The 15,941-nt window shown below is 33.3% G+C and overlaps 1 protein-coding gene across 1 annotated transcript in view; it reads right to left on the bottom strand.

Moving 5' to 3' along the window:
- The window catches only part of LOC133519141 (neuronal acetylcholine receptor subunit alpha-10-like), a 78,652-nt gene extending 65,691 nt beyond the window's left edge, over window positions 1–12,961 (bottom strand). Inside the window, exon 1 of the mRNA XM_061853090.1 lies at window positions 11,788–12,961. Coding sequence (XP_061709074.1) covers window positions 11,788–11,878 — 91 coding nt within the window. The 5' untranslated portion in view covers window positions 11,879–12,961. The remainder of the gene's footprint in view (window positions 1–11,787) is intronic.
- Window positions 12,962–15,941: the final 2,980 nt, after the last annotated feature.

The raw sequence follows: 15,941 nt of genomic DNA, 5'->3' as shown, positions 1-15,941 counted from the left end.
TTTTTTAGTTCTTATAGGTATGTTTTCTCTCCCAGATATTTAATCACTAAAAGATATACGGTATATTTCTTTATACAAACGAATTCCTTGTTTTCTCCCTGGTTATTGGCATTATGGAAATTCAATTTATATAACATCATATATTATGTAATGCAGTGTTTAAAATGTTTACATCCATGTAATGTACCCGCTACCTCTAACTCGTATATGTACTGTTTAGCAATAAACCATTATTCAATATTATTATTTGATTTCTATGCAGCACATATTATTATTCCTCTTCACTTAATTTCACTATATTTATAATAATTTAAACATTAAAAGTTTCATTAAACTGCAAAAATGTAAAAAAAAAATCTTGAGATTCAGTCCCGATTCTATTGATACTTACCATTATGTTTGGCATAAAAAAAGGAAAACATAGGGGCATAGCCAAAACCCGTATCAAAAAAGTAGGTACTTCGTTACCACCTCCTTCTGTCGGTTTTATTATATTATCAAAATGAATAACACGCCTAGTATTTTAATTAGTCAAATACCTATTCCTGAAAATACTATTCCTAAATGTTTGGTACAACATTTTCCACGATCCAGCTATTTTAATTCACATTTATATTTGTACGTCTTCTTGCTTCTATTAAAATTTTCAATCAATGATAATTCGATTTCTTATTCCCTGACATCAGGGAACTTTTGACACGTTAATCAAAAACGGTGGAAATCTTGAAGAGACGACAATCGATCATTGATAACTCCATGCAAAGTGATTAAAATATTATATTATAACCGAATTATGAATAAGAATCATAAAACTTTTCGAGCCTGATTTAGTTAAATTATGTTTTATCCCTTTCTTACAAATACATAAGTCAAAATGGCAGATAAAGACAAACGATTCATAGCTAATTCAGACTTGTAATGTTTATGAATAACGCCATAAGTCATTTTCCGCGAACAAAATGTTCAAACACAGTTCAACTTGATAAGCTTTATTCCAAAATTTAATTTAAGTGAGTGGTTAAAATTTCTTTGAGTTCATTGTCTAAGAACGGAAATTACTAAATTGAATCCAATTTTGACCTAATAAATGCAAATAAGGATGGCCTACAATTTTGTTGCGAGATTATACTCGTCAACCTTCATAATGTTCGGCATCTTTTACCTAGATTACTCCCATATGTAACAGATGAATTAGGAATAGGCAGTGTTATGAATATTTTTAAACGCAAATAATTTCTTTTAACAAGTTGTTTTAATGGTAATGTTTGGAGAGCTATATAGATGGTTTGTGTTCTGATGGTTCCTCTTAATACATATTTGGAATTAGTATTGTAACTAAAATTTAATGAAATAATTTGTTGTTGTATTTTACAATGGTCATGATAAATATCTGTGTAGTGCCACTAATAATAAGATATAACCAACAAAAACTGTAAAATTAATATATATAGTCTGTCAAACAACTTATTAGTAGAAAAAGGCACGAAATTAAAATTTTCTATGGGACGACAACCCTTCGCGCCTACTTTTTTAAATTCGCCGCATTTTTTCTACTGACGGAAATAGCTTGACAGACTATAAACATCCGATTTTAAACACTGGCAACCTTTTACTTAAAACAAGAGTCTACGTATGTTTGACGTTTTGATTATTTTGTTGTCTGTCTTAAAAGAAATGATACAATCCACGACTGGAGAAAAAAACACAGCTTTAATTTGTTAATTATGTTATTTGAAACCAATTACAGTATTTTTCACTAAACACATCGAAAACATATAAGATGAATAGGACATTCAACTTTTAACACGCAAAGCAAATTTTGATGCTTTCAGTGAAATACCAAAAATATTTCAAATTTTCTCCTAAATGCCTAATGATTGGTGCCTTAACCATAGTCTGCACATACCGCTCACACCACACATACAGGCTGCTCGATAAGCTGATCATACAAACGCCTTGTCAATTATAGAGAAATTTTCAAAAAATTGTAAGCAGTTTCTTTTGACGTAACTCATATGTACGAAGACCATTTCAAACTATAAATCGTTCTAGAAATCTTAATTCAAAAACAGGCAAGCATTTGTGGAGTTTATTTTGTTCAATAGTGGTTACTTGCGGCTGTAAACTCAACAGTGTTGTTTATTTTCACTTGAGATGTCAAGCTCAGATATAAACCTTAATTGGTGCTTCGCTGTCGTTTCACAAGAAATGTTTACGGAGATTTCCTCTTGCACAAAGCCATATGTAAAAGCATGTTTTAAATAGGTAATAAAATTCATTATGTTTAACAAAACTAAAACATAATTTTGAATTAAATCCATTTATATGCTTAGAAATGAAGGACAAGTAGAAAAAGCACTGTTTAGGTTAGGATAAAATAGTGGAAATATTCGCTGTCAACGGGTAAGTCTCGGTTGCTAGTTAGTAGAGCAGTGGGCTGGTAGCCGGGAGTCTCACTTGAGTTGCTTACTCCAAAAATTAATCCATGTATCTAAAAGTAGTCTAAATCACTACAATTTAGGTACAAAGAAATGTAGTAATTGTATTTTTTTTTTCATTTATCTAATTTCAACTAATGTGTTTAATCTGATAAAACAATTAAAGAGTGGGGTTTTAAAGGATCAGAGGATGGTTGTGTTAAACTGACATCAAGGGCAGTTTGTTTCAGAATCACAACACTTGAATACTATAATAAAAATAGGTTTTAAAAATCCCATATTTCTCTCTACACTTGTTTAGTTAATACATTAAATGCCGGGAGGGTTCCCGGCATTTAATCGGCGGGCGCTCTGTTCGTAGTCGCTTTCCTCTAGAAAGCGGGAAAACGATAAAATCGGCTACGCGTGTAGCGCTACGAACACGTTGGCAATGAATGCGTAAGCATTTATTTTCTTTCGTTTTGTTTTTAATATATAAAGTTATATAACTTCTGGTGACCAAGTTATTGATATTTCCCGACTTAAGCACTAACACCGTCTAATTGCACGTTACCTCACAAGGAGGTACTCACAATAATTAATCGCTAACTGACATGCTGAAACTGTTGTGTTGGCAACCTCATTAAGGTTCATAATGTGTTGTTTTCCGTGGTGAACACTATTTGCGAATCCAATAACTTTAGTATTTATGTAGGTTATATATAATTTATTTACAATGTATATAAGAAAGTGTTTTTGGTATGAAAACACTGAGGCATAGAAAATACCTCTTTGTAGCACGCGTGTAAAAAGGTACCTGCGCCCGATGCAGGCGCTTCATGATGCTGTGTTAGCTGGCGGTGCGGGGCTTATAGGCGGGGTGCTATATTTATTTTAGATTTTTCTTAATTTATTTTGAAACCAGTCATATAAATACATTAAAAATACAATTCAAAATCTGTACCGTAACAAAAGAAAATTACAACAACAAAGACCTGCAGTTTATAGAAATAGGCAAAATTATATGTAGCTAATGCATAATCTATATCAGATAGAAAAATAAATAGGGCCGATTTTTGAATTTCGTGTGCTCGATTTCGTGTAATTCCCTTCAATTTATCTCCACTACTAGGCATTTAAATTCTACTAATATAATTGAAAACGAGTGGTCAATACCACTAGATTCCCAATTTTTATTGCTCGTATTTCTAAAATATCAATTCGCCGTTTTCCACAGAATTTCGCGTGACGAATTCGACCGCTCGAAATTAAAAAATCCGCCCCCTGTTATTTGTACTTGGTACAAAAACAACTTATGTTTAAGTATATTTTTTGACTAGCCCACGCTAATATTTTATTATTTTTTATTTCCTCGCATAATGCATTGTAGAACTTTGTGTAATATACGTGTAGAAAGACAATCCCAATTCTTGTCAGTTTTACAACACCGGCACTTGAGTGGAATTGGTTATTTTCTACATTTATATTACAAATAAATATAGGTAACTAGTACGGTATAGTTACTGTAGAAATATTACTAGTTGCGGGAAAAACTACATACATCATAAACAAAATGAATTAAGTAAAAAAGTAAGACTTCTGTACAACACAATTATAACTTGACAGTAAACTCGAATAAAGTCCAACACAGCATCCCTTTAAATGCACTAAAGTGACCGCAACTTTTGAAGTTAATTGTACATACTCCGCATGTATTCGACTACTATGAAGCTAACAAAAGTCTTCATGAAGTTCCTTAGAAACCCTCGACTAAGTTTCTCTCCAATTTCTTACCAACTTCTAATTCAGCCAGCCTTGAACCATACCATAACAGCACAAACTTTTTAAATACTTCCTTACTTTGATTAATGTCCTGCCAGACGGGGTCAGTTTCAATTAACTGGCCATATTGAAAATATCGCGGACAATCCCGCTCTGCATTAAAACATGACAATTAAATGAAATAATAAAACCAGCCTCGCGGCTTACTGCGACATCATGCTAAGTGGTATCCGTTTTCAGTGTTTAATTATATTCTCCTAATTACTGTCTCTTTTTCTGTCTCTTTTTTTGAATTACATATTATTATTTTTAAACACTTTATGCTTTGTTGACAATATTACTATCTTCGCCTTAATTACTCTTCCTTTCATTTCATTTATCTCATAGTAAGGATAACCTAGGTTGGTAATAGATAGATAACCTATAATAGACTGGGATATCTATTTCCTGCAATTTTCCAATGGCATAAAGTTTACCGCCGACTGTACAATGGAATGCCGGGGGTAATTTTATACTATGATTGTGGTAAATGAGCATAGACTCCGCTAAATTTAAAAAATCTTACTCGAAAAGCTGTTTTCATAATGAACTACATACTTTTGTCCCGAGAAAAAACTCCATTAAGCAGCAGGAGCGTTCATGGGACCCAAATAATTTGAAACCGTTTCGCGTGATTTTATGGAGGTTATAATGCATAGATTAGATTAGATTTATTTATTTCACAGCCCATGATTACAGTACAAATTACATTTATGAATCTATATTGCGATCGTCAGAAATAGATATAAGGATCGTCAAATAATATAAATAATAAACAAAGGCAATGTCAAATAGGTATGAATTATAAATTATACAGTTACGTAAAAAAAAAACATTGAATATAATGGGTTGTCTAGTAAAAACACATCTCCAAACTTAATGTTTTAACCGTGGAGACTATACGTCTCTGTAATATTATATAATATACTTGACTTGGTACATACTAGTTATGTATTCTGTAGCATTAGTTTATGAGACTGCTAGCTTAACAGTCCAGACGCGATTTATTTTTTTAGTATACATTTTATTTTGAAACTTGGAGAGACTTTACACCTCCAAATCTTATTAGTATTAGTACTCTGACATTGGGGACCTTTTACATCTCCAGATTTAATGTATTTTTAACCATAGAGACTATATATATCTATTGTATTGTAGTAATTATTTATTTTAAGATTATTATAATGTAATATTTACCCAGGTATTGGCTGTTGTATTTATAAATGTTGTTATGTATTTTTCATGTCACTATATGATGTTACTAAAAATGTTGTTTTGAGTTACACTTACTTACAGAATATTTTTTTGAATTCTGAATTAAAAGTTTCTCCATAGACGTTTTTTTTTGGTATGACACATCCGTCCTTATTTCTGCAGGTAATCGCTCATAATAAGTCGGACCGATGACACGTGGGTTCTTTTCTACAAGTGCCATGTGACGTAGAACTGTTCGTAATCGACCTGTAGTTCTTATATGAGACAGCTTCAAGTAATTTGCTCAAATTGCATCCTATACGCCCTTTTGATAACATTTTTGTTATACAAGTGAAAGCCCTGCCCTCTATAAACTGAAACTTGATATCGGCCTTTGTCCACAAGTCTCGGTTTGAAAACAGGGCAAGATGTAAAATTAAACCACTTCGATTATTAATTCTAATTTCATTGTTTTAGGCAGTTATGAATTTCAAGGGCCAAGGCTGCTTTCATTCGTTAATGTTTACCTACTTATTTTACTTTATAGAGATTTTATTTAATATTATTCTTTAGCCTCTATAAAGACTTATTCAAATAACATGTTTATATACACTTCAAACTTAAATCTGTACCTAAACCTTCAAGTAAATCTATCCCAACCCAATTTAAACTGTCGTAAGTCATACTAAGATTTAAGCTAATCATACGTGAGTTAAAGTGTATTATTCGCTTAATATCCCGACCCAGGTATTATCTGCAGGTATTGGAGCAATTGGAGTAAACCCGCAAATTTTAGCGTTAATTACCTACATATTTTTCAAAGAATTTACTGGAATACGAACTTGCTAAGACTGACTTTAAGTATATATGGAACAACGACTAAGTAAGACCACTTATAGACAATGCCACTCCAGTAGAACAAGCAGGATTCCGCAGCGGACCAAAACTGTACAACCAAGTACTTTCGCTAACAACCCACATAGAAGTGGGTTTCCAAAATAAACAAAAGACCGTCGCAGTTCTTATTGACCTGTCAGTTGCGTACGATACTGTGTGGAAAAAAGGCTTGATGTAAAAACTTATGAGAACCGTGCCATGTAAAAGAATGGTGAGGTTGATCAACATTATGCTAAGTAACCGTGCATTCACCGTTCATCTTGGTGATAAGCAGAGTCATGTACGAATACTCAACAACGGACTTCCGCAAGGCTCTGTTCTAGCCCCGCTTCTCTTTAACTTGTATACACATGACATCCCCGTAACCAACAATCGAAAATTTATGTATGCAAATGATATTGCAATCACCAGCCAAAGTACCCACTTTGAACCATCGGAAGAGTTATTAAACAAAGACCTGGGCATGCTGGAACGATACTTCAAAAAATAGCGCATGATACCAAACGCTAGTGAAACAGAAGTAACAACATTCCATCTCTGCAATAAAACAGCAAAGTACCAACCTAATATAACTTTCTCGGGTATACCTATACAGTACAACCCGACGTCAAAGTATCTGGGCGTGACATATAGAAAAGCTGGGTAAAAAACTACAAACCTGAAATAATATCTTACACAAGATATCGGGTAGTACCTGGGGAGCAAATGATGATGTCCTTCGAACCACCTGCCCCAGCTTGGTCTATTCAACAGCAGAGTACTGCGCGCCGGTGTGGCTTAACAGTGCCCATGTGCATCGGGTGGATGTGCAATTGAGACAAGCTATGAGATGCATAACAGGAACCATCAAGAGCATCCCCGTAGAGTACTACCTGTGCTGAGCCATATAGCTCCTCCGCATTTAAGAAGGCAACATGCTCTGACCCGGGAAGCTCCTACGCCTACGATGAGTTCAAGAACCCTCCACTCAACCGGCTGAAATCACGTCAACCACCACATAAGACTGCCTCAATACTCTTAAACACCCCCTTTAACATTAATAAGAGATGGACCCAAGAATGGAATTAAAACTTGCTTACCAGCCTAGGGACAAACATCAACCCTACAGAAAAACCTGCATGATTCTCACTACCCAGACGAAGTTGGTGCCATTTAAATCGATTACGTACCGGTTGGGGGTAGAAGTGGCTGGAGAGAGTCGCCAGAATGCGGAGCTGCGGTGCATAGCATGGACCATATTATCCGCGAATGCCCACTCACCAAATACCAGGGCAACCCGGCAGTGGACTTGTTCACCTTCGACAACAATGTCACCCAATGGATCCAACAATTGGGCATACTGCTGTAATAAATATACCTACCTATATTTCATATAGATGAACGATTGTATTTTTGTCAATAAATAAACAATGGAACAACGATTATCAACATGTTGTTTTGTACTGATCTTGTTTTGACCTTGTCTAAACTAATTTTAATTACAATATTATACCTGAAATAATTCTTTACTTTTTTATCATTCTTCACAGATTTAGAAGCACACATTTATATACTTAAATAGAAATATGTCTCCAGTATATGTTAAACACTTTCGAGAACAGGAGAATTGTTTTTTTTCTGAGTGTGAATATTTTATAAGAAGGTAAAAAACTACGACAGCCTTTACGATTGTCAATTTTCTAACAAGTATTTGAAAAATTAACGTTTAGTTATTAAGTTCCAAATTGTTTTGCTCAAAACAAGTTCCGAACTAGGTAGGTACCTACCATACGATAGCATTAGTATTTAACGTATCTTTTACCGAAGTTCGTTTACAATCCCACGTTCCGATACGTGATACAACTTCTACTGCGTGCCCTCACTTCCCTCGGATGGTGCTTGTTATTTTTTAAATTTATTTAGTCAACAAACAGTATTAAACAAAAAAGTATATAATAATAAGCAATGTGTTTATAGACCTTGAGTGCTCTACGTATTTCTAGCAAATTACTGCTCAACTCAACCAACCAATGATGTTTTAATTCAAAATTCAAAAAAAAATTCTGCAAGTAGGCCTCAAGGGCTCTTTTACAAGTTAATACAACATTTATAGTAACATCATATAGTGACATAAGAAATACATAAAAAACATTTTATAAATACAACAGCCAATACCTGGGTAAACATTACATTATAATAATCTTAAACTTAGTTTAACAGTTAGCAGTCTCATAAACTAATGCTACAGAATACATAACTAGTATGTATCCAAAGACAAGAAATCCAAGAATTATCGTCGATTAATTTCTTCTTAACGTCTAACGGTAAATAGATTATTTAGGTAAATAAACAACAAAAACACAAACACAAACAATAGAACTATAAGAATAAATCTTCTCTCAAGACTTAAAAGCTATTTAAGGTGAAAGGCGTCAAATAAGAAGCTAATATTCTATCGGAAGTCTATACTCGCTTTCAGTCTATTGAAAACGTCTAGAATTTTAAACAGTTTGAAGAAGGTAAGGTTGCATTATCAGTACCTAGCTATGCCTAAGTTACTCAACCGAAAGTAGATTTGTATAGTGACAATTTAAAAAGTATCTAGGTAGAATTATTATTTTGAACACATCTAAATAACAACTGCTAAATGTTTTTGAAATATATTCTACCTTTTCTTAATTTATAATGATCATGAAATATTTGAATACAGCTATGAAAAAACTGATGGATTTTACAATTACCCAACTGCTTTACTTTCTGTGAAGCGCCACCAAATCATATGCATTGTAATAGTACCTAGTATTATACATTATAATTGAAAAAGATTTATAAGAGAGTCAATTAATATCATTTGATTGTATTCTCGTCTAGAGAGTTAATTAGGATTAGATTAGGCTGACGCTAAGTCTTTGACTAGATTAAGTTTTTATTAAATAAAATTCCCATGTAGATATATTTTTGGTCTGCTAAGGAATTATTTAAGTTACCGTAGGTTCAGAGAGCCGATTTTTTTTAAATTGTGCAGCTTTTATAAATTACAATACGGTTGCCAAAAATTTAATAAGCAATCTTGAGTATTTTCTTCTTGGCTGACTTAGTGGCTTCATTGATTGGAATCCTGTTTTTTTACTTTTACTCAATATAAATCACGAACATAGGTCTAACACGCACCATAAAAATTCGTAACAATTTATGCACAAAAGATATAAATAAAATAATTGCTTCTGAAAATGCACTTTTTTTTTGTTAATACTTACAACAAATTAGAATTCAAAAACATGACATCCGCGGTCCCGAGCACGCACATCCGCCTAGCTCACGCTTACGCTTCTATGAGTCATAGAAGAACACGAACCAACGGGGCCTTAATTTAAACATTCATGGAACTTTTTTGAAAATTCTATTACTTATATACAATCATATAAATATACACATAATTATAATTATTATTATTTTAATTATTTTTGATATCGTGTATAAAATCACAGGAAGGATAAAAGGGGGTTTATTAAATAAAGTACATTAAACCTGCGTTCCAACGACATATTAGATATTAGGAAAACCCGAGATGGGATTCCTTTCATATCTTGACGTGTACCGCAAAATGATACATCCTTTCCCTGTCGTGTGACGTAACGTAATCCTTCTTTCAAACGACTGTTATAGTCTCGTACTTATAAATATTTTTACTAGAACACGAATTAAGTATTAACAAGGTTTCCCGCATATGGAATGGGAACTCATGCTGATTTTTATTCCCTCAAAGCCGAAACAAACAAAGGGATGTTATAACTTTAGTGTCTGTGTATACGTTGTATCTCCAGACCGAATGAAGCTATTTTGGATTGTTTTATTATTTTTTAACTACAAAAGCTGCTTAAATTTTCAGGCTGTTTTGTTGTTAGTTTGTGTTATTAATTCTTGTTAGTATTGTTTGTACTCTGTAGGCATACGAGTATAGTTAACAATATTTGCCTCTCCATTAGTAATAACAATACTTGTTTAGTTTAAAATTTTATTGTTTATTGTCATAATAACAGTAATAAGTATCAATCGTAAATTATAATGAATTCGTAAGTAAAAATTACATTACTGCCAAAACTCGCCTAAGTTCGAGTCACATTCACGCCTCAAGTTTCTTCAAGCCTTCAAGACTGACTCACGCTTGATTGGTTTTCATTATATTGTATCTTTATTTTAATGCTATATTTAGTTTATTTTTTATGCTTGGCCGTCAAAACACACTCAAAACCAGGGATCGGAACCGGTTTTTTGCAAAAACATCGAAATAACCATATATTTCGGTTTATTTTATACTCAAAATGTAGGACTCAGTTGTGTTTTCAGATAACGACTTCGTATTATTAGATTGCCTAATTAGAAATGAAGTAATTAACAAAGAACGAAAAAATACCGTTTTCGTTCCCATACAAAAAATACCGGTTTCCGATCCCTGCTCAAAACAAATAATAGGTTTCTTTGTATATCCTCCACGCCCTAATTTAGTTACCTATTTTTGTTATCTTAATAAAAATATATAATCTTGTGTGTATCGGTAGTAATAATTCGCATTCAATCGTCTACCTTTTAAGCTTCATGAAACAGATTGATTGAGACCGTAAAACATCACATAGTTTGTAAGTATCGTATAAGTAAGAATCGTATAAATTTTGTAAGTGAGTACTTACAAAATTTATACGATTCTTAAAAAACAGCACGCTGACTTTGACTGACAACGGTGGCTTCGTATTGGCTTCCGTTTGTCACTCTTTGGATAAGGACTCCCAAAAAAGACGAACGACGAGACGAGATAATGATAAGTTTGGATAAAAGCAATAAATCTGTCGACCTGAGGATCTGTAGAAGTGAGAATCTGTAATTGAAATCTGTAGAGTGGTACAATTCATATTTTTGGAAGGACGCTTTTAGACAAAGATAGTTTTTCTATTTTCCGCTTTTTTAAATACCTAGGTGTTCATGGGGACACAGAAACATCTCCCGCTTTTATATGGACAAATATATTTAATATATTTTTAAAAATATTTTTTAGGTTTCTGTACCTGAACGGTGTTAAACGAGCCCAAATACTCGTATTAGTACCTAAGCTTCCGCTGCCTATCCGTCCGTCATACGTAGCTATTTGATTTTATCTAACTTTTTTTGTAAAATAGCACGACGTACAATAATATATAGATTATATAAGCCATATAAGGTCTTACATCAGGGATATGACCTAAGCTTCGGTAAATATGGGTTTCTTATTGCGTTTTCATAACGTTCCCAGTAACATGAGAATGATCATCTCAAGCGTTGTAATGGTTGCTCCATTAGTACATTGTTTTGCGGAAAGATAATGCGTTACTCGGAATACTTTCCTCTAATCATGTCACACACTTTAATGAAATTGTTAAATTTAAGTGGCTAGGGTATTGCTAAACTTGAAGAAAAGTAACTTGAATAGAGAAAACTATAATCTTACCTTTGATTAAAAATGAAATCGCTACCCAAATTAATACTTTCGTGATTGAAGAACAAAGCATATCAGAAACATGGCACATAAGAATTTTCATTTTAAATTTTGGCACTTTTCACTTTAACATAAATACAAATAAACTTATTTCTCAACATTGCCTGACTAAAAGTCCATTATCACGTTTTACATTCGCTAAATAATTGAGCGACACAGAAGGTGCAAAAAAACCTTGTTTATAATCCGTACAGATTTTTACGGAGTCGATTTGAGTTGTAAAAATGTTTATAACGTTCGTAAAACGCGGTTAACGGCGCGTAGAAGCTGCGTGCTCGCGCGAGCCGGCGGCTGGCGCGGCGGTCGTAGCACTGATGCCGCGCTACGTTCGCTACGACTGCTACAGGCCCACCACTAGCTACGAACCGTCATGATTGTAGATGTAGATGTACAATGACTTGTGATTGACTGTAAATAAGCGACGGCGTATCAACAAAAAGGCTATTAAAATGTTAATACATATATAAGCTAATTTGATCAAGGTTCTAGTTTCGCCGATTAGAGTTTATCATATGAGTGACAACTGAATGGCAAGTTTTAAAAATCTGAATGTCGCTGCAGTTTTAAGCAAGAAACTGAACCGAAGATTTGTATAGTGATTTTATTTCCGTGCAATCGTAAATACTTCTGTATAACTGTTTTCTGAATTACATTGTTCCTACTTTGACGGTTTAACTACGTGGCCTTATCTCACTCGCTTCAAGTTCTCTTTAGAAGCACGTTAATCCGACAGCAGTGTCAAGGGCATTCTTGTGCGAAACTTGGGAGACGTATGTATGCGCGCATATAAAGCAAGTTTGTTAGTTTCATGGTTTCTGTAAAAATGCTAGAAGTAGTAAGTGTCACAATAAAAATTGGTTTACTGACACTTATTTAAATAACAAAAACAAATTGCTTTGTTTGTTACATAGGTCGCTAGATAAGTTTTGCAATAGACAAATATGAAATAAAGAGGTGGCCTATCACATATACCTTTTAAAACTATATTTCCATAGGCAATGTTTGGCGGGAAAACAATTACTTTCTTTTTAAGTCTACTTATTAAAAAACTATTTAAACTTAATATGAAATGAAAATGAAGTTAAAAAAATTCATATCTTGAAACTTTGAGGTCTTGCATTGTTTATCATTTGCATTTATTTTTTAGTGTCAAATATTGTGATATATTTTTTTCTCTGTATTACGTCAATAGATAATTATGTCATTCATTATTCATTATAAAATAAGCTTAAGCTAAACTAACAAACTACTCAAAGAGGCCCCCGCGAGTTGTTCCAGGCGCAAAGGTGCCCATCACACTCGCTGCGTTACCGCGTTGAATTGCATTGTGATAAATTGCTCATTTTCTATATATATGTATTTAACTAGATATTGGTATATAATTCAACATATTTCAACATCCCTATTGTACTGGTGATTCTGAGTAGGAAAAACCTAACATTTATGACAAAAATAGTCCCAAGAACACATGAATTTACAATAAAAAAAGCGTCAAATTACTACACAAAATGATAAAAACAAATCTTCGGTAACCTAGCAATGTACAAAATTTTCTAGAAACGTCGTTATGATTCTCGCTGGAGTAAACTCACTTACCAATTCGAAGAGGATCAAGACGCGAGGCGAAAAAATTAAATAGGTATGTTAGAACAATAAAAAAAATAGAATGTTTCCAACAAACAATAAAGTATCAGAGAAGAAATTTTAGATAACCACACATAACTGGCCTTGTGGATAGTGACCCTGCCTATGAAGCCGATGGTCCCGGGTTCAAATCCTGGTAAGGGCATTTATTCGTGTGATGACCATGGATATTTGTTCCTGAGTCATGGGTGTTTTCTATGTATTTAAGTTTTTAGTACCTGGGCGACCGAGCTTTGCTCGGTTATAACTATTTATTGTAATATGGTGATGTATAGGTGATAATCTTAACTACACTTTTTTACTTAATGAAACTTGTCTAAAAACAATAAAATTTAAAAAATTATATATAAACTTGAACATATAAAAAAAAACATAAGTTAGTCACCGCGCGAGATTCGAACCCGTAACACTCGTTTCTCGCCGTCCGCGTCTTAACCCGCTGGACCAGACGGACAGTTGCCGGCGGATGCGGACAAACGCATGAAAACTCGAAAACACGCGTTTTCCCAAACATAAGACTAATCTAGATCGATTGTATACCTCCAAAAACCCCCATATACCAAATTTCAGCGAAATCGTTAGAGCCGTTTCCGAGATCACAGAAATATAAATATAAAAATACCAGAATTGCTCGTTTAAAGGTATAAGATATATATTTATATATTATACATATATATCGTTGTCTAAGTACCCTCAACACAAGCCTTATTGAGCTTACTGTGGGACTTAGTCAATTTGTGTAATAATATAATATCCTATAATATTTATTTATTTATTTAATACGCACAATTTTCCTAGCAAAATGTTAAACTAAAAATTGATTGTCGCCGGAGTAAACCCACTTACCGAGTCGGTGCGGTTCAAGACGCGAGTGATTGTCGGCAGCCGACCGTTCGGTACACTGGCAGCGATAGAAGGTATGACGTACTTACTTGGTATATTTCTCCTAGGAATATGATAAGTTTTTTAATAGGTAGTTAGTTTCCAGTGATTGAATATTTTTATGTATGTGCCTATATACTATAAAACATAAATTCAAATAAGATGTTTATAAATTGATACATAAGTATTTTTTGCCTCAAGGGCCTATTTTAGATATAAGCTAGTTATAGTAATCATCTGTATATATCCATTATGTATATTGTTATTGTCAATAAAAAAAAAAAGTATTTTTAAATTAAATAAACGTATATACAGGGATAATTTACAACTTTTCGCCATCTTTTTATGATAATTTTTCCTATGATACGGAAATATTTTTAAACTATAGTTAAACCATTTTCATGCTTACTGTCTATAGGCTTGAAAATGATACGATAGGTTAACTATAAACACTTCTACAATGTAAACTACTAAATATATAATTGTAATATATATATTATATAACCCATCAACAACATCCGTTCTAATGTTATGTTTCTCAAACTTGCAATGAAATGTTGACATGACTTACTTTAAATTAGGTCCGGAAATACTACGTATCCGGTGCGATGATTGAAGATGATATGTAAAAGAATTTCATACAGCCTTAGACACATTAAGCCTGTAAAGCAATTTCCTTTTATTTTTGAACGTCAAATTGACACAACGTCTTGGAATTCAACCATCAAATAGTAGTAGATTCGTAATTTGTTTTTAACTGTGCGAATAAAATAAGTTGACTACTTTTTTTTCACAGCAAGTTTGAGAAAAGCACTATAGAGATCTCGGTGAGTAACGTGGTTGCCGGCCGCGTCTATATCTACTTGGCCTGCAACCCTTCGTTTCCCGGCATCTATAGTAATATACTGTTAATTACTTCCCCGCGCTAAATAAAGAAAGCTTAAAGTAAGCTTTATCTTATGCCTTGCAACCACCCAAATACAAATATAACGAGTACCAAGTAGGTACATACATTATAATATGGTTACACCATTCACATGAGCGTAAAAGTCATGACATGGCACGGAAAACACACCTAAACGGATTCATAAATCGTATTTACGAAGTTTTATTGTTCTTTTATCGTCTTATTCAGGAGAATTGCGTCATTTTACACACGTATAGCAAATACTTAATGTATAATAAATACAAGGTTTGGTTAAATCAGCCTGCTTGATTTTATAAATTAATTTAGTTTCTAGATGTACGCTTTTACTTTCGCATAGCACTCTAACACTAATGATATTATTTAAATATTATCTCTTTCTTTTTTCCACACACCCATGATACTTGCGTTGAAATGTGCTTCAACCACATAGCTTATTTATAATTTAAATGGAGTAAAGTCAGTAGAAAAAACACCCCAGGCCAAAGTATGGAATAGCGTTTGTCTTCTTTAATATCTCATCTCATGCTTCTACTATTGTTCTACCTGTATAGGTAACAAAAAACTTTTCATTTCATTTCGTTTATTGCAGAACCATGGTTACATTAAGGTGTTAACATGTATTAAGTGCATGCATGGTTACCTGTCAGGGCAT

Source organism: Cydia pomonella, chromosome 6 (assembly GCF_033807575.1).
Source record: "Cydia pomonella isolate Wapato2018A chromosome 6, ilCydPomo1, whole genome shotgun sequence".
Taxonomy (NCBI): Eukaryota; Metazoa; Arthropoda; class Insecta; order Lepidoptera; family Tortricidae; genus Cydia; species Cydia pomonella.
This window is presented reverse-complemented; position numbering and strand designations above follow the sequence as displayed.